At 40.5% G+C, this 18,349-nt stretch overlaps 1 protein-coding gene across 8 annotated transcripts in view; it reads right to left on the reverse strand.

Moving 5' to 3' along the window:
* The window catches only part of FYB2 (FYN binding protein 2), a 123,367-nt gene that overhangs the window by 42,263 nt on the left and 62,755 nt on the right, over positions 1-18,349 (reverse strand). For 7 of the 8 annotated variants that reach the window (XR_015160061.1, XR_015160062.1, XM_086390181.1 and 4 more), the window contains 2 exons: positions 7,801-7,901; positions 596-630 (listed from right to left, as the gene is read on the reverse strand). Coding sequence is in view for 6 of the 8 variants with exons in the window: in XM_086390181.1 (XP_086246307.1) it covers positions 596-630; positions 7,801-7,901 (136 nt within the window). In the remaining 2 variants the exon portion in view is untranslated. The remainder of the gene's footprint in view (positions 1-595; positions 631-7,800; positions 7,902-18,349) is intronic. The other variant, XM_086390183.1, reaches the window with a different exon arrangement.

Raw genomic sequence — 18,349 nt, forward strand, 5'->3', positions numbered from 1 at the left:
GAAGACACAGCTGAAGCTCAGAGAGGTAAAGTGCCAGGATAGATTCCAGCACTTACTATTAAACTGCCTGAATTTACCTCTTTTCATTCTCACAGTGACTTCTGATGGGGGTGTTCCTATGGCCACACATGAGGAAATGGAGGTTCCAGGTCATATAGCCAGAAGCCAGAATCAAAGCCTGTGATTCTGCTTGGGCCCTAATCAAGTTGCTAGCACTATGCCCACCAGAAGTCCAAAAAATATGCCTTCAAGGGTCTGGTTATTCTCATGGAAGCACATGCTATACAAATTTGGCATGTGACGAGGAACTTTTCTCTCCGGAAGGGACAGTTGTTAGAGGCCAGTTGGTACTGACCACCTTACATCAGGTGCCAGGAATACGTTACCACCGCCTTCTCCCATCCTAACACGGTTTCTGTCTCTGATCAATCTGGGCTCAGACTTCAGAATCTTAGCAGGTGAAGTCTAAAAATGCCTCTGAAATTGCAGGGAAACACAAAACAAAGAGCTTTCCTCCCTCATGAAAGAAACTACTTCAGAATCAGCTCTGCACACTTGCTTTAGCTATGAAGCTGATAAGAAGAAGATACTGTACCTTTCGGAGTTCTTCAATTCTGACTTCGTAAGTTGCTAAAATTAACATGAGACAATTATTTCAAAGCAATTTCTCATAGCATCCATTTCTTATACAGTACCCCAGATTAAAGCAATTATGGACGGTGGCAGAGTTCAGTCTTCTCAACCCTCAGAACAATCAATGTATGGGAAACTTGTCCACAAGGTTTAGGAAATTCTCAGGTCATTGATCCTGGTATCTTTCCTTTGGGGATTTCTAGGATGGAAAGTACAGTCAATGAAAACATTTGAAACAGTTGTCAGTTTCCTTTTTGTTAAGCAGATTCATACTTCATTATGAAGAGAAAGTACTGCAATTGAGTGGTAGCAATCAGAAGGCAGACTTGAAAGGAAAGGGAAAGGAAATAAGGCCACAAAAGCCCAGGCCCACTTCATCAAATCCAACTCCACAGTGTGCCTGAAAGTGGCTCCAATAAGCATTTTGTTTCCATGGAACAGCTGGCTGTCAACTAAGGCTCAAATACCTTTCAATTTTTCCAAAAGTTTTGTGGATTTTATTTAATGACATGATGCCAAACTTAATCATTAATTAATATCAGTAGTAGCAAGAACTGGGGTTCAGAGCTCAGTCCTGCCCCTTCCTACCTGTGGAATTACAAACAAATCACTTCCTTTTTTTGAACCTCAGATTGCTTATCGGTGAAATGGGGCCAACTGGTATCTGCCTTCCAGAGCTCATGGGAAGATTAAAGCAGACGATGAAAGAAATGTAAACCTAGCAGAGCACCAGACACTGCTGCTAAGTCGCTCAGTCGTGTCCGACTCTGTGCGACCCCACGGACGGCAGCGCACCAGGCTCCGCCATCTCTGGGATCCTGCAGGCAAGAACACTGGAGTGGGTTTCATTCCTTCTCCAATGCATGAAAGTGAAAAGTGAAAGTGAAGTTGCTCAGTCATATCCGACTCCTAGCGACCCCATGGACTGCAGCCCACCAGGCTCCTCTGTCCATGGGATTTTCCAGGCAAGAGTACTGGAGTGGGGTGCCATCGCCTTCTCCGAGACATTGTATAGAAAATGATATTTTAAAAATAAAATTGCTAATTTAATTTTTCTTTGCTTAAAAGTTTTCTATAAACATTTCACCTACTGATAGTGAATACACGTACATAATAAGTAAGACTTTCCCTGTTCTTTTTCTCTTTCTTGCTGCTGGAGTCCTAAAGGTTTAGTTTACAGAACTGACCAAACAACACACATTTCAGCCACTTTTACTCTACATATACAATTCACTCATAAATGATTTAAATGAAATCAGTTTCTTTTTAGGGACTATCTGCATGCAATTGTTGACACAAGGACCTAAAATTCTGTGTGGCAGATTAATAACCTGTACTTGAAGTGAAGTGAAGTCACTCACTCGTGTCCAACTCTGTGCAACCCCATGGACAGTAGCCTACCAGGCTCCTCCCTCCATGGGATTCTCCAGGCAAGAGTATTTTGGTAATTATACACTTGTTTTCACCAATTTTTGAATCAACACATTTTATTCTATTACTTGCTTTAAGAACATTTACAAATATCTGCTTATGATGCAGGTGGCCTCATCCTTTTCAAGTATGGATTTATTTCCACCTTTAAAAAATGATAATCTCCTTTTCTCTCCCTCCTTCAATTTATTCACCCTTATGTGTTTTTGAAAGAATTAACAAATCATGATATTTTTGCTTCTACCTGTCACCTGATGAGGAGGGAGATATTATTATTCTTAGAAATGAGAAAACCAAGGCCCAGAGAGAACTTACTTGCTAAGGCTAATAACCAAAGAAAATACATAAACAATTAATAATGCATTCATTAACTTGATACTGTTTTGTTTTTTTTTTAATTTAAACAAAGTGGGTGTTCTCAACAGTAAGTGTTGCCATCAAAACTTGCTCCCAAGGTAGGAATATAAAGTACAAATGATCAAACCTCAGGGGGTCAGGAAAGGACTAGGAATTATAATAGGAGGATATACCCCAAAGCATCAGAGCCCTCACTTAGCTTCCACGGGGAATTGTCTAACTCTTTCCACTGAATAGCTCTGTCCCAGCTGGGAGGAAAATGACAAATGTCAGAAGATGGTCTTCAGCAACCCTTCACTTGTACTTCCCAGTATGGGACACTAGTACCACATCATGGTCATGTCTTCCAGACCCTCAGCTCTTTGTCCAGAGTAACTAACTGGGAAACTCCCTGTGTGAGTTTCTAACTCCCTGTGTCACTCTGGAAAAGTCCCTTTCCCATGTTTTACACCAGGAGGTGAGACAATTGTTACTAATATTAGAACAAAATAATAAAAAAATAGCTGACAGTTTTTTTTTTCCTTCATGATAATCACTACTATATCTGATATACTGATGAGGAACAGACACTCAGAAAAGTAAAGTAACTTTCCCAGGGTTGCTCAGTTAGGAAATGGCTTTCAACCTGTCTCCTAGCCATGGAATCATTCACTCATTTAAACACAATATTACAGGAGCATAAATGAAACTTCTCTGGTTGAAGTTATCCCCAGGGGTTTCTAGGACCGCCCCCTGAGGACAGCACAGTCTGAAAGCCACTGTCTAGATGAGCTATGAGGACAATTCCACAGAGCTTTCAGAAGAGCCTAAATCCTGCTTCCCCATCACCCAGTTGATATGAAAGGGTGAAGTTTCAGAAAGTCACCTGTGCTGAGCTAGGCACCCTGAGGGGTGACCTTCTGTTTTTCTTGGCATTGTTAAAGAGACAGACTCACCCAAAGGTGATGGCAAAAGCCTTCCCCTCCTTTCCTTTCTTTCCTTCTCCCTCTCTTCTTCCTAGAAGGGCAATATTTAAAGATTCCTCACCCTTGGTGAGCAGAGGAAGGAAGAAATCCATTCTGAGCTAATTTTTTCTCCAGGTTTACCGATTCTTCTGTTCCCTCCATTCTGCTATTGAGCTTTTTTTTTCTTTACTGTATTTTTTAGTTCTAAAATTTCCATTTGTGTTTTCTTTACATCTCCCATTTCTCTACAGAGATATCCCCTATTTTTGGATAAGACTTTTTTCCCAATTTGCTTCAATCATATTTATAATTCTCACTGAAGCATGTTTATAATAGCTGCTTTAAAGTCTTTGTCAGACACTTCTAACACTTCAGTCATCCCAATGTTGGCATCTGTCAATGTCTTTTTTTTTTTTAAACTTTACATAATTGTATTAGTTTTGCCACATATCAAAATGAATCCGCCACAGGTATACATGTGTTCCCCATCCTGAACCCTCCTCCCTCCTCCCTCCCCATACCATCCCTCTGGGTCGTCCCAGTGCACTAGCCCCAAGCATCCAGTATCATGCATTGAACCTGGACTGGCAACTCATTTCTTACATGATATTTTACATGTTTCAATGTCATTCTCCCAAATCTTCCCACCCTCTCCCTCTCCCACAGAGTCTATAAGACTGTTCTATACATCAGTGTCTCTTTTGCTGTCTCGTACACTGGGTTATTGTTACCATCTTTCTAAATTCCATATATATGTGTTAGTATACTGTATTGGTGTTTTTCCTTCTGGCTTACTTCACTCTGTATAATAGGCTCCAGTTTCATCCACCTCATTAGAACTGATTCACATGTATTCTTTTTAATGGCTGAGTAATACTCCATTGTGTATATGTACCATAGCTTTCTTATCCATTCATCTGCTGATGGACATCTAGGTTGCTTCCATGTCCTGGCTATTATAAACAGTGCTGCGATGAACATTGGGGTACACGTGTCTCTTTCCCTTCTGGTTTCCTCAGTGTCTTTTTCTTTAAGTTGAGACTTTGCTGGCTGCTGGTATGAGTGATTTTCGATTGAACTGTGACCTTTTAGAGTATTATGTTGTGAGACCCTGGATACTATTTAAGCCTTCTGTTTCAGCTAGCATGGCAGCAGAAGTGCAGAGGACTGCCTCTTTCCTGCCAGGCCAGGGTGGAAGTGTAGGTTCCCCATTTCTTGGTCTTGTTGATATCCAAGTAAGGCAAGGGCTCCTCATCACTTCTGAGCAGGAGTGGGTGCTCTGGCCCCCTGCTAAGCTTCTGCTGGTAACACTCTGGCTGGGAGGGGTGGGAGTGCTTGTTATTACTCCCATAGCCTCTACTGATACCACAGGGAGAGGGTGCCTTCTTGCTGAGAGTGTGTGAAAGTCTTGACTCTCCACAAGGTCTGCTCTGGTGCTGTCCCAACAGGGAGGGGAAGGGACACCTTGTTATTGCTGGGTGGAGGGCTGGAGTCCGCATCCCCACATGGTCTTCACTGACCTTCACTGTAGGTGGAGTTTGTTACCCTGGCAGGGACGAAAGTCCCAGCTCCCTACTTCACCTTCTTGACCAGCAGAAGGGTTGGGGTGCATCATCACAGCCTGATAAGGGTGGATGTCCAGTCTCCCCACTCAGCCTTGGCTGGTGGCGGTGGGGCCAATTTGTTATTTTCTATGACATTTAGCTGGGATAAAGTAGTTGTTGTCTAGATGCTTTCTGTTTTTCTAGGCTTCCCTTTTACTGGTCCTTTGGCTACAAAGAGCAGGCTTCTGTTGGAGCTGCTTTGTCTGTACCCTGTGGTGTTTCTGGGTTGCCAGCTTCTTCAGCTCCAAGGCTGGGATATATGAAGCAAGAAGAAAACCCAGGGAACTCACCACTTATCCTTCCTTGGGTCTAGAGATGCCTAGCTGGTCTACCTTCTTTCTACCTTTTCACAGTGCTCTAGTTTTCTTATGTTTGTATATAAAAATATACAATATAAATATATGTATATATTTGTTTTAAATATATAATGTCCAGGGGTTTTAGTTGTACCTAGCAGGAGCACTAGGGAAAAATATATGTGCTCCATCCTCTCAGAGAAGAGTCACTTGACTTTACACACATTACCTTCTCAAACACACAGAACAGTTACACAAAGAAGATATTATATCCATTTAGTAGATAAAGAAACTGAGATTTGTACATCTTTCAAACGGTAAGTGTAAAGAGGATGAAGCACATGGGGAAAAGTCAAATGAACGTGGACAAGTGGGGGCAAAATAGCCTATTTCCTTCCCTTTTTTTGCCTGTAGGGTAACTATCCCATGCCTCTTTAGACAGGAGCAGGGAAAGGAGTGTGGGCTAAAACAGCATCCTTTCCATCCCAGACTAGGGTTCTCTGGCTCCCACAGAGAATCTCCTGGCAGGCTTCTCTCCTATCCCCCACAGGACGCCATCCTGGCTGGGGAAACCCTCGCCATCCATGCCCTTCTCCCTCTCTCCCCACTTCCAATTGTCCTTTGCACTGTGACCTCCCAGCTGCATCAGTGGCTTATTTTCTGAGCCCTTTCTCTTTTCAGTCATGAACACTTACCTCCTCAGCAGCACTGAGGGACACAAAGGATTCCTCAGTGAAAGACTAAGGAGAGGCCTGGGTTAGCGGTTCCTTCGTTGGGTACCCCAAATGATATCCCCAACAGACCCACCTTGAACATCTGTGGCCTGGAGAGAACACATGCAGGCCTCTGGTCCAGCTTCCTTCCTTCCAATCCTCAGCTTCACCCTACACACGAAGGACCTTGCCTATGTTACCCTTATCCTCTCCTGCCCCACCACAAACAGATCTCTCTGCAGCTCCATCTGTTCTGAGATGGAAGGACCCAGGGAAGAGACCCAAGCAGCATCTTAGAGACCCACCTGCAGGAGGGCATTCTGGGGGTCTCCTGAAGTCCAGAGGGAAGCTGCAGGGGAGCATCCCCTTGGCCCTGTGAGCACTTAGCTTTGTAGGAAAACATGCAGCTGGGCTGCAGTCCAAATGGGGCTCACGACCTTTCTATTCAAAGTGCAGTCTGCGGACCAGTGGCATCAGGGCACCTTTAGAAATGCAGAATCTCTGGCCCAACCCAGAGCAACTGGCCCAGAATATATGTTACAACAAGATGCCCAGAAAATTCATGTGAACATTAGAGTTTAAGAAGCCTTGCTTTTAAGTCAGGGGCCCAGGCACCCCAACTACGAGGCAGTCCTACCTTCTGGGTTGATGCAGACAGTAGTTCCACTTCTTAAGCTAGTATCTTACAAGCCAGTTTGGAGAATCTAGAGCTTACCCAGCCTAGGAGAAAGTTTTTCCAGTAGTTCTTTGGCCCCTTATTTCCTGGGGGAGAATGGAAATTTCAATGGGTTCTAACTCTTACCCATGAACTTCCTAAGCACATGTTCCCAGGCAAATGACTTCCTCTCCCAGAGCCCTGGGCTTCCTGTCTGTACAATAAAGAGGCTGAACCAGGGGATCTCTAACTCTCCTTTCAGGGAAGTCAAACACTCTTGAATGAGAAGCAGCGTAAAACTGTGGGGAAAGCATGGATCTTAGAGGCAGTCTGGGCTGTTGCACAGTACAGCCCTTCTACATATTACTTGTGTGACCTTATGCAACTCAGTCTCTCTGATTTTCAGTTTTCTGTCTCTAAAAGTGGGTGAATACAATGGCATGTAAGAGGACCTTTAACAGGACTGTGGCCCACAGCACAGCTCAGTAAATACTAGTGTTTATTCTGGCACTAATATTTATGCCTTTTGTAGAGAACTGGTTGATTCTATTGATACAAGCAGAAGAAAGACACAGAAACCTGAGGAAATGCTATGAGTTTCTGATTCTTCACCATCTTGCCTGAGACAGTCTCTTTTTTCATGGAAAGGTCTGAACTTTGTCAGTAATACCAGAGACAGGAAGACCCAGCTCCGAACCAGTTGTCAGATCCATTTAATGAATCCTCTGCTCCTATTCAGGCTAAACACAGGGACCTCATTCCCCTAGTCTGTTATCTCCCTTTTCCACAGGGAGTTACCAGGGGACTTCAAGACAGACATCAAGAGAAGAGAGATGAAGTTTCCATTGGAGGAGAAGGAAGAAAAATGAATCACCATAACTTGATTTTCTCCCCCATATAGCTACAAAAGGCAAAGTGTCTAAGCAGACTGGTGAAGGAAAGAAGAAAGTAATGAGAAGGCAGCACTAGGCGCTGGGAGACAGCACTGGTGCAGAGCTGGGTTTATTTATATATTTAAGAGGCTGGAAGAGGGGAAAAGAGAGAAATGTGACAGTAAAGCAGCATGGCTGTTGACTTTTAAACTTAGAGTTAGCTGGGGGAAATACCATTTTGGACATATTTTCATTCCATACAGGATTACAATATTAATTGGCTTAGCACACTTACAATCAGCAGATTTTTTTGCGGTGCACAGGTTAATGGAGTTGCTGGAGTGTCTCAGATAGGAAATGGTTGCCTCATAATTATGTGGTTCTTCAAATTCAGCACTGAGAAGTGTGGAGAAAAAAAGGTTACTTAAAGCAAAATATTTTTAAAACACATTTTCAAACTCTGGGTATTTTTTTCCTCATTAGAAAAGTAACACAAGTAAGTCTGGCCAACGTGGTGACCTATGGCCAATATGGACGGCACACCACCCCCACTTTAAATACAGAAGATTTCTGGATGAAATATAACAATGTAAAAAATTATATCAAGAACCCATCATTTACCTAGAAATCAGTAAGGTAAAAATCCCCAGGTGCCAGACAGAGAGGAAATTCGCAATTAAAGTGTCAGTGAGAATTCAGCCAAGGGACTCCATGGGAAATTGGGATCAAATAAAAAAAAAGATCCCAGTGACTGGTGGCTGGGGATTATATTCAGTTCTAAGCCACAGGCCTCAACTGAATGGGAAGCTGGAATAAGGTCCAGGGTCACAAAACGCCATCCCATCTGTAAAACTAATTGTAATAACCATGCACTCTCCCAAGGAGCAAACAGGAAAGCCTCCTATCTGAGGAGGGCAGTTGTAGCTCCAAGAGTCACCCAGAAGAAGGAAGAAACTCTACAGCCCAGCACCAAGGGGACGGGGTTCTAAATGCATACTACCTGTGTGTTCCTGAGACATGAAGCCAACCTGCTGTTAGAAGCAAAATCCCCACCACCACTGGCTCCCCTGTAAAGGAAACCTGAAGTCATGGTTTCCCAAGGGAAGAATTCCCACTCAAAACAGGCTTATAATGGAAAACTGCTAATCACACAAGAAGATGAGCCACTATAGGTAGTCAAAAGATCGAATGAAGAGCCTGTTGTTCAGAGTGAAGTAAGACAGAAAAAGAAAAACAAATATCATATATTGACACATATATATGGAAACCAGAAAAATAGTATTGATGAAAATATTTGCAAGGAAGGAATGGAGATGCAGACATAAAGATCAGATTTGTGGACACAGCAGCAGAAGGATACAGTAGAACGGACTGAGAAAGTAGCACTGACATATATACACTACCACGTGTAAAACAGGAAGCTAGTGAGAAAGTGAAAGTGAAAGTCACTCACTCATGCCCGACTCTTTGCAACTCCACGAACTATACAGTCCATGGAATTCTCCAGGCCAGAAGACCAGAGTGGGTGGCTTTTCCCTTCTCCAGGGGGTCTTCCCAACCCAGGGACCAAACCCAGGTCCCCCACATTGCAGGCAGATTCTTTACCAGCTGAACCAAAAGAGAAGCCCAAGTATACTGGAGTGGGTAGCCTGTCCCTTCTCCAGCAGATCTTTTCCGATTAATTGGCCAAATTTCCCTAAAATTTGGCAAATTCCAACCCAGGAATCAAACCAGGGTCTCCTGCATTGCAGGTGGATTCTTTACCAACTGGGCTATCAGAGGCAATAGCTAGTGGAAAGCTGCTATATGATACAGGGAGCCCAGCCAGGCACTCTGTGGTGATGAAGAGGGGTGGAAAGGGAGAAGGGAGGAAAGTTCACAAGGGAGGGGATATATATATAAATAGTTATGGCTGATTCACACTGTTTTACAGCAAGAACCAACACAATACTGTAAAGTAATTACCTTCCAATTAAAAAATAAATTAAAAGAAGAATAAAGTAGAATTAAAATACTAAATAATAAATATTGAAGATTGTGAAACAGGGCTATGGGAATTATTCTCAGGTACCATTCAGGAGCAGGATAGATATTTTGATTATTATTAGACTTAGTTAACTGAGGATGTCAAACTTTGTCACCACAAAAATAATAGAAATAGAATATTTAACTTCTTAAGTGGTACAAGTTCAGTTCAGTCGCTCAGTCATGTCCGACTCTTTGCAACCTCATGGAATGCAGCATGACAAGCCTCCCTTTCCATCGCCAACTCCCGGAGTTTACTCAAATTCATATCCACTGAGTCGGTGATACCATCCAACCATCTCATCCTCTGAGGTCCCCTTCTTCTCCTGCCTTTGATCTTTCCCAGCATCAGAGTCTTTTCAAATGAGTCAGCTCTTCGCATCAGGTGGCCAAAGTACTGGAGTTTCAGCTTCAACATCAGTCCTTCCAATAAATATTCAGGACTGATTTCCTTTAGGATGGACTGGTTGGATACCCTTGCAGTCTAGAGGACCCTCAAGAGTCTTCTCCAACATCATAGTTCAGAAGCATCAATTTTTCAGTGCTCAGCTTTCTTTATAGTCCAACTCTCACATCCATACATGACTTCTGGAAAACCATAGCCTTGACTAACCAGACCTTTGTTGGCAAAGTACTATCTCTGCTTTTTAATATGCTGTCTAGGTTGGTCATAACTTTCCTGCCAAAGAGTAAAAGTCTTTTAATTTCATGGCTGCAGTTAACCATCTTCAGTGATTTGGGAGCCCCAAAATAATAAAGTCTGTCACTGTTTCCATTGTTTCCCCATCTATTTGCCATGAAGTGATGGGACTGGATGCCATGATCTTAGTTTTCTGAATGTTGAGCTTTAAGCCAACTTGTTCATTCTCCTCTTTCACTTTCATCAAGAGGCTCTTTAGTCCTTCTTCACTCTCTGCCATAAGGGTGGTGTCATCTGCATATCTGAGGTTACTGATTTTCTCCCAGCAATCTTGCTTGTGCTTCATCCAGCCTAGCATTTCTTATGATGTACTCTGTATATAAGTTAAATAAGCAGGGTGACAATATACGGCCTTGACGTACTCCTTTTCCTATTTGGAACCAGTCTGTTGTTCCATGTCCAGTTCTGACTGTTGCTTCCTGACCTGCATACAGGTTTCTCAAGAGGCAGGTCAGGTGGTCTGGTATTCCCATCTATTGAAGAATTTCCCACAGTTTGCAGTAATCCACATAGTCAAAGGCTTTGACATAGTCAATAAAGCAGAAATGATGTTTTCTTGGAACTCTCTTGCTTTTTTGATGATCCAGTGGATGCTGGCAATTTTATCTGTGGTTCCTCTGCCTTTTCTAAAACCAGCTTGAACATCTGGAAGTTCACGGTTCACGTATTGCTGAAGCCTGGCTTAGAGAATTTTGAGCATTACTTTACTAGTGTGTGAGATGAGTGCAGTTGTGTGGTAGTTTGAGCATTCTTTGGCATTGCCTTTCTTTGGGATTGGAATGAAAACTGACCTTTTCCAGTCCTGTGGCCACTGCTGAGTTTTCCAAATGTGCTGGCATACTGAGTGCAGCACTTTCACAGCATCATCTTTTAGGATTTGAAATAGCTCAACTGGAATTCCATCACCTCCACTAGCTTTGTTTGTAGTGATGCTTCCTAAGGCCCACTTGACTTCACATTCCAGGATGTCTGGCTCTAGGTCAGTGATCACACCATTGTGATTATCTGGGTCATGAAGATCTTTTTTGTACAGTTCTTCTGTGTATTCTTGCCACCTCTTCTTAATATCTTCTGCTTCTGTTGGGACCACACCATTTCTGTACTTTATTATGCCCATCTTTGCATGAAATGTTCCCTTGGTATCTCTACTTTTCTTGAAGAGATCTCTAGTCTTTCCCATTCTGTTGTTTTCCTCTATTTCTACGTGGTAGAAGGAAAATACTAAATGAGAAAGCTTAAATATTAAGAAGGCAGGAAAGGAAAAATGAACATAAGGCATTTGCATGGTAAGTCTAAAATATAATAGGAAGAAGTCCAGACTGATCAAGAATCACAAAAAATGCACAAAGATTAGTTTACTGTAAGGAAAATGGAGAGTATCTGACTGGATGTTGCAAAAATCTTGCTAATGCTGCTAAAAACTGCCAGATAAACCAAAACTCCCATATCAATGGAGAAAGTGTGTAAAGCAAACTTTCCAAAAGAAAGCTTAGGTAGGTGTATTAATATTAGACCACACTTTAGCATGACTGATCAAGACAATGAGGGAAGGCACACGCGTGTCCGTACACACACAAATTACAGATACAAAAGGGGACCAAACTAGAGTTTGTTTCAGACTTTCAGAAATCTAAGAAAAATATTAAGATCAGCTCTCTGCCAATAACTTTGAAATTTTAGGGAAATTTGGCAAATTAGTAGGGAAATATAAAATTACCACAGTGACTGAAGAAGAACTAGAAAGACTAGTAGGCTAACAAACCATTAAAGGGCTCGAATCAATAGCACTCACACCCACCTTCACACTCAATGCATCTCTCTCCTTTTCATCCACTATGTTTTATGAGAAAATTTTAGCAAAGTTTCAGAGGACAGAAAAAGAGAAAAACTACTTTACTCATTTTCAGAGGATAGTGTAATTTTGATATGAAAATCACAAAAAGTTCAAACAATGAAATAAAAATAAAGCCCAGTTTCATGTAAGAAAATTTAGTCAGTTTTAAACTAAGTACTAAATAAATGAATTAGTATTAAAATCAACTTAAGAATAACTAAAATTTATTCCAAGACTTCAAGGATGGCTCAACATCCGAAAATCTATCACTGCAATGAATCACATTGAAACAATGAGAGAGAAAAACTCATTTAACTATTTTAATAGATATTAAAAAATTTCCGTGTAGATAAACTCTCTCAACTAGGTTAAATGCCAACAAATACCACACTTAATAATGAAGTCTAATAAACTTTAGTTGATATCTAAACTCTATTGGGAATGCCTGAAATAGGAAAAAGTCAAATCCATAGAAAATTGAACAAAAGGATATGACAGACATCACAGAAGAAAAAAAATGATCATTTACAAAAGTAAATTTGAAGTCTTATGGTCAACAGGAAGATAGAGTCAAGACAATGAGAATTTCATTTACAACCATCAGTTTAGCAAGAATCCCCCAACTGGAAAAGCGCACCACATTTGGCAAGAACACAAGAAACTCCTTATACTGGTTTGAGAGGACAGCCATTTTGAGAGATAAGTTTTCAATACCTATTATAGTAAAACTGAAGTTTCTTATTTATTATTATTTAGCAATTTCTACTTTAAGTAAATAACCTAGAGAAACTTGCTTATATTCACTTGGAAATACATAAGGATGATCATTGCAATATCATTGGGAAATGTGAAGATAAGAAACAATTTCAATGTCCCTCAGTCAGAAAATACACAAATTATGATACATTCAGAGGTTAAAGCATCTGCCTGCAGTGCAGGAGACCCAGGTTTGATCCCTGGGTGGGGAAGATACCCTGGAGAAGGAAATGGCAACCCACTCCAGTATTCTTGCCTGGAGAATCCCATGGAGGGAGGAGCCTGGTAGGCTACAGTCCATGGGGTTGCAAAGAGTCGGACACGAGTGATTCACTTTCACATGAAATATATATAGTATGCAATTATAATGAATAAACTAGCTGTACATGCATCAGCATAGATAGAATATGAAAACAGCTTTGAAAAAATTCAAGTTTCAGAAGGATAAACGATGCTGTTCATACAAAAATGTAAAATTCTGTATCTTTAACAGATATCTGAGTTTGTAGCTGAAGAATAAGAAATACAAATGGATACACTCTAATATTCATAGTTGGAGTTGCACTGGAAAGAAAGAAACAAGACTAGGGAGTGAAAGGAAGAAGGTTTCCTACAATTGTATCTACAGCAAAAGGAAAATCACTTCTTTACCCGAACTGTGGATAGGACAGAGACAGACAAATCATCCATAATCCTTCCACCATCACACAAGTGAGCTCTTTTCATTTTGGTATTCTTCCAGATTTCTGCCCTATTTCTATAGTAATAGACAATGGAAAGGCCGGACTTCCTCCTTTGTTTCCCTAATTTTTTTTTTATATTATAAGCATATTCCACTCGATTCCCTATCTACATTTGACCACTTTGGTTATTTCAGGTTTTTCTTTCATAATCTCTGTAATATGTTAAGATATGTATGAACAGTTCATTTTGCTGAAGAGGAAAAATTATGAACTCTAATGCATCAGTAATTTCTCCCCTCACTATTTTGTTCCCTTCCCCCTGCATAAAATAATCGAGAAAAATGTTCTTAAATTATAGACTATGCCATGCATCTTATGCTCCAGTGACCTAACAATCTCCATGGGTCTATGGTAAATTAACTTTATTAATTAGAAACAATTTGTGGAAATGTTGAAAGAAATGTCTAATCAATTTCTTGGACTACTTTTGTCAGAAATGAATAAATATCTGACTTCAGATAATCAGAAAGAATTTCAACAGAGCATAAAAAAAGTCATCTTTCAGATCAGTTGTCTTTAGAGAGAGGCAGTCCTAGGATTTATGTTAAAAGGGAAAAAAGACACTGTACATGTATTTAAACTTCCCTTTCTGCCATCTGAGAATGTCTTTTATCTTTTTCCTGGTCCATTAAAACAAGATCTGAGATACACCTTGATTTAATATGACATGGGTCAGTATAATGACCCTAGATTTCTGGGAAGAAATAATTCTACAATTTAAATATATCTATGCTTCAATTTCTTTGTTTCCACATTCATTAAAATATTTGTGTACAGTCTATATCTAGGACTTTAGACGTCATTGGGAGGCAACACAGAATTACTGATAGACTCGGAGCTGGGGGTCAGACAGATTTGAATTTGAATCCTCTCTGTTCCATTTTCTAGTTTTAAAAGTATTGAACAAATACCTTAAATCTTCAGTTTCCTACTCCACAAAACAGTAATAATAAAATCTACTTGAAAGGTATACTATAGATACTGAATGAAATATCTGCCCTCTGAATATAGGCATTCCACCAAAATTGTGCTACAAATTTATTATATTATTAAAATTACAGTATTTTAAAAAAGAAGTGTTGAGGTTTGCATTTTGGAAAGTTCCTTTTGTTACTTGCATATAGCATCAGGTTTTTATCTTTTCTGCCTTTCTTGTAGAAAACCTCTAGTAATTTAAACATTACATAATAAAACATGAATGCTTCTTAATGATACCTTCAACATTATGTTCCTGGAGAAATAAGAACCCTGTAAATGCAGTGGAAATGTTAAAGATGACTTGTAAAAGCAAATCTTTTCTAACTGTATTTGGACCCTTAGAAACCTATCTTCTAAACAGATTTTTGGACTCTCTGGATGAAACACAGACTTGTGACTTCCTCTCATGGTTGTTTCCACTTGCCATGTCCACCCCTGGGCCACCACCCTCCTTTGAAGAAAATAATTAATCAACCTCTATATCAGACTGTACCTGCTAGAGAAGCAGCTCACATAGCATATTCAAACACCTATTCCCTTCGTCAAACAGTGAAGTTTTCCACGACAGGATCAGCGGCTAATTGTTGAGGGTGCTACATACTGGACACTGTACCTAGATTCATCCCATCCACCTCTCACTGGTCGTGTGATCTCACTGGTCGGGTCACCAGCAGTTCAGTGGTGGAATAACTGAGTTAACATGTGGGAAATGCCTGATAGGTACATTTCCATGCTCATCTTCTCCTATGCCACACTGCATGAGGATGAGTCAAAAAGTTTTGCTGCAAGACAGTTCTGAAAAATCTAAAGAACCTGAATTAAAATAGAAAAGACTGAGACTTACACAACAAAACCAGCATGCCCTACTTTTCATCTGTTTTATTAGGGGTGTGGACCTAAGTTGAAAATCCAACTTATTCCAATTTTTTCGATGGTCCACCAGTTCTAGAAATAGGAAGAAGAGTTGTAGCTTAGCCAGCAGCTGCTCCCTGTGACATTCTACAGGTTCCTGGTGACAAGAAAGGATGAGACCATCTGATCTCTCAATTACCCAATGTCCCAAAGTGGAAAAGTTTCTATCTCCAATAAATACTTCTTGTAAGACTAACCTCCCCATAGGCTTTTACCCTAAGAAATTCCTGAATGAAAGAATTAATTCTTGAATCAAATGACTGGTAATTAGACTACAAACAATGGCATCCATTCTATCTAAACTGGATCTCAAAATGCATTTGTGCGAGGTTTACAAAATTGCATGGAAATTTTTTATTTAAATTTTTCCTCATAAGCTATTCCAACCTCTGTCTTCTAAATATTAGATAATGGTTAAAGATGAAGTAGTTGACCAGAATGGCTATAAGGAGAGACACACTTCTGGAAATAGAGGCTCCACACCTCTAGCCAGCTTTACCTGGCTGTGACCCTGCATACACAGTTGGATCCAAGTCTCTTCTTCCTTTAATCCTGTTTCTGATGAGGACGAGATGATTGCCATTATGCTGTGTTTAGCACAGTGCTTGGCACAAAGAGTTCACTACTTCCATTTACAGTAATATTTACTACCATCTCCCCCTCTGCTCACATCAACCACTTGGACTTTAGCTTCTACTGCCTCTACCACCAGTTCTTCAACTTTTACCACTTTTACAGAACATACACACACACACCTCTACATATACACACCTCTTTGTACTTGATTTTACTATCATTTTACATATGAGTTTATGTAGCCTCTATATGTTTATGTACATATACATGTATACACGTGTGTGTATGCATGCCCAATTCCTACTCCTGCATGTTTCATAACTTCACAGATCCTACTATGACTCTACAGTAGCATCAACAACAATGTCATTCAGCCCTGAACACCAGGTTTTGTTTCTAATTCACGAATGGGTAAGTCAACTCTCTCTACATAAGGGCCACAAAAGTACACTGACTAAAGGGATGGTTAATTTTGTGTGTCAACTTGACTGGTCACAGGGTGTCCTGATAAATATTATTTCTAGAACTGTTTAGAGGGTGTTTCTAGATGAAGTTAGCATTTGAGTCAGTGGGTTCAGTAGAGTAGACTGCCCTCCCTAATACAAGTAGGCATCATGAAATCCATTGAGGGTCTGAACAGAACCAAAGGAGGAAGAAAGAGGAATTCACTCAATTTGTCCTGGCTCATCTGTTGATCTGGGTCATGTCAACTCATCTTCTCCTGCTCTTGGACTGGGATTTATCCCATTGGCTACCCTGTTCTCAGGCTGTTGGACTTGGAATTATACCACCGGCTTTTCTGCTTATAGATGGCAGATCATGGAACTTCTTAGCCTCTATAACTGTGTGAGCCAATTCCTCATACTTAATAAATAATGAAATATTATATATGTAATATATGCAATCTAATATATAATGCATAAATACATAAAATACATGCCCTTCTGGTTCTGTTCCTCTGGAGAACCCTGACTAATACAATGACCAGGTAAATGTTACTAGAGTAATCTCAGTTTCAGAAGTAATATTATTAACTTTGAAACTACTTTGTCAAACCACTGATCTCACTCATAAGGAGGGCATGTCAACAATAATAATAGCTAATAACTTTTATTCCCTTACTTTGTGCTAGGCACTGTTCCAAGTATATTTCTCAATTTATTTGATTCTCAATTGACCCTATGAAGATACTATCACTTTTTCCATATTCAAATGAGAAAACTGAGGCACAATCCAGGTCACAGAGTCATAAGCAGCAGAGCAGAGATTAGAAGCTAGATATTTGAGTGCAGAATCTTGGGTCCCAATCACTCTGTTGTAGAATTTCTCGGAAAAATAGAAGTGCCAGCTGAGGTCAAACAGAGCATGAACAGCTCCCACAGCAATGGAAGTCATTACAGGAGGAGGTCATTGGCACACACCGCAGAGAGGACCCAAGAGGACCAAACAAACTATGAAGCAAAGCCACGATGAGAGGCCATCGTGTGTGATGAAGACGGGGAGGTACAGAAGCTATGAGATTTCTCACTCATTAACTCGCATGGCCTCATTCCCTCAAACTCTATTCACGCTAATGCTATATACGTTCTCTCCTTGAATCCTCTCAGTAGCACATGTGGAAACTGAGGCTTGGACAGTTTCAGTAACTCACTCAAGACAGCACCACTGTGGGTCAGGAAAACAGGCCTTCTAATTCCTGGTCCATTGCTCTTTTCCTTGGAACTACAGGAACAAGGAAAAATGAGAAATGAAAATGATGAAGCCCAGAGTGATGGTGAAGGTCACGGAGCTTAAAAGTGGGTTTTAGATGATGTTTTTCAAAATTTCGTTAGGCTGATCCAATGGTTTCACAGATCAATTCTTCTATATAGCAGTCATTATATGGGGAACATGTGACAAGGCAGTTACTATATTTCTCTGTGCCTGATATTATCACTTATAAGAATAGTATTACTTAACCTTAATAGTATTACTTAACAGAATCAATGAAATCACTGATGAACTTAGGAATGACTCTTTAAATGCACCCTGACTTCTACTAATGCAACCACTAAGCAATTTTTCTAATAATCTAGTGGCCACTTTCAATGCATGAATAAAAGATGACCCTAAGCCCTCATTTTTATTATTAAGGTCAAGCTTTAAAATATCTGAATTTCAAATTTCAGGGTGTCTGCTTTGAGGTGGGACATCATATCTGAGAGCATTTGTTTTAAGAAGTGAAAGGCAGGGTCATCTGAGCTACTGGTAGGCTTTCCTAGGAAACAGACCTCCTGAAGCCAGGCGCTGCCTGCAGCCCTAGACCTTGTTACAAACAAAC

Source organism: Bos grunniens, chromosome 3, assembly GCF_055505025.1.
Source record: "Bos grunniens cultivar Pamir isolate PY7600 chromosome 3, Bosgru_T2T1.0, whole genome shotgun sequence".
Lineage (NCBI taxonomy): Eukaryota > Metazoa > Chordata > Mammalia > Artiodactyla > Bovidae > Bos > Bos grunniens.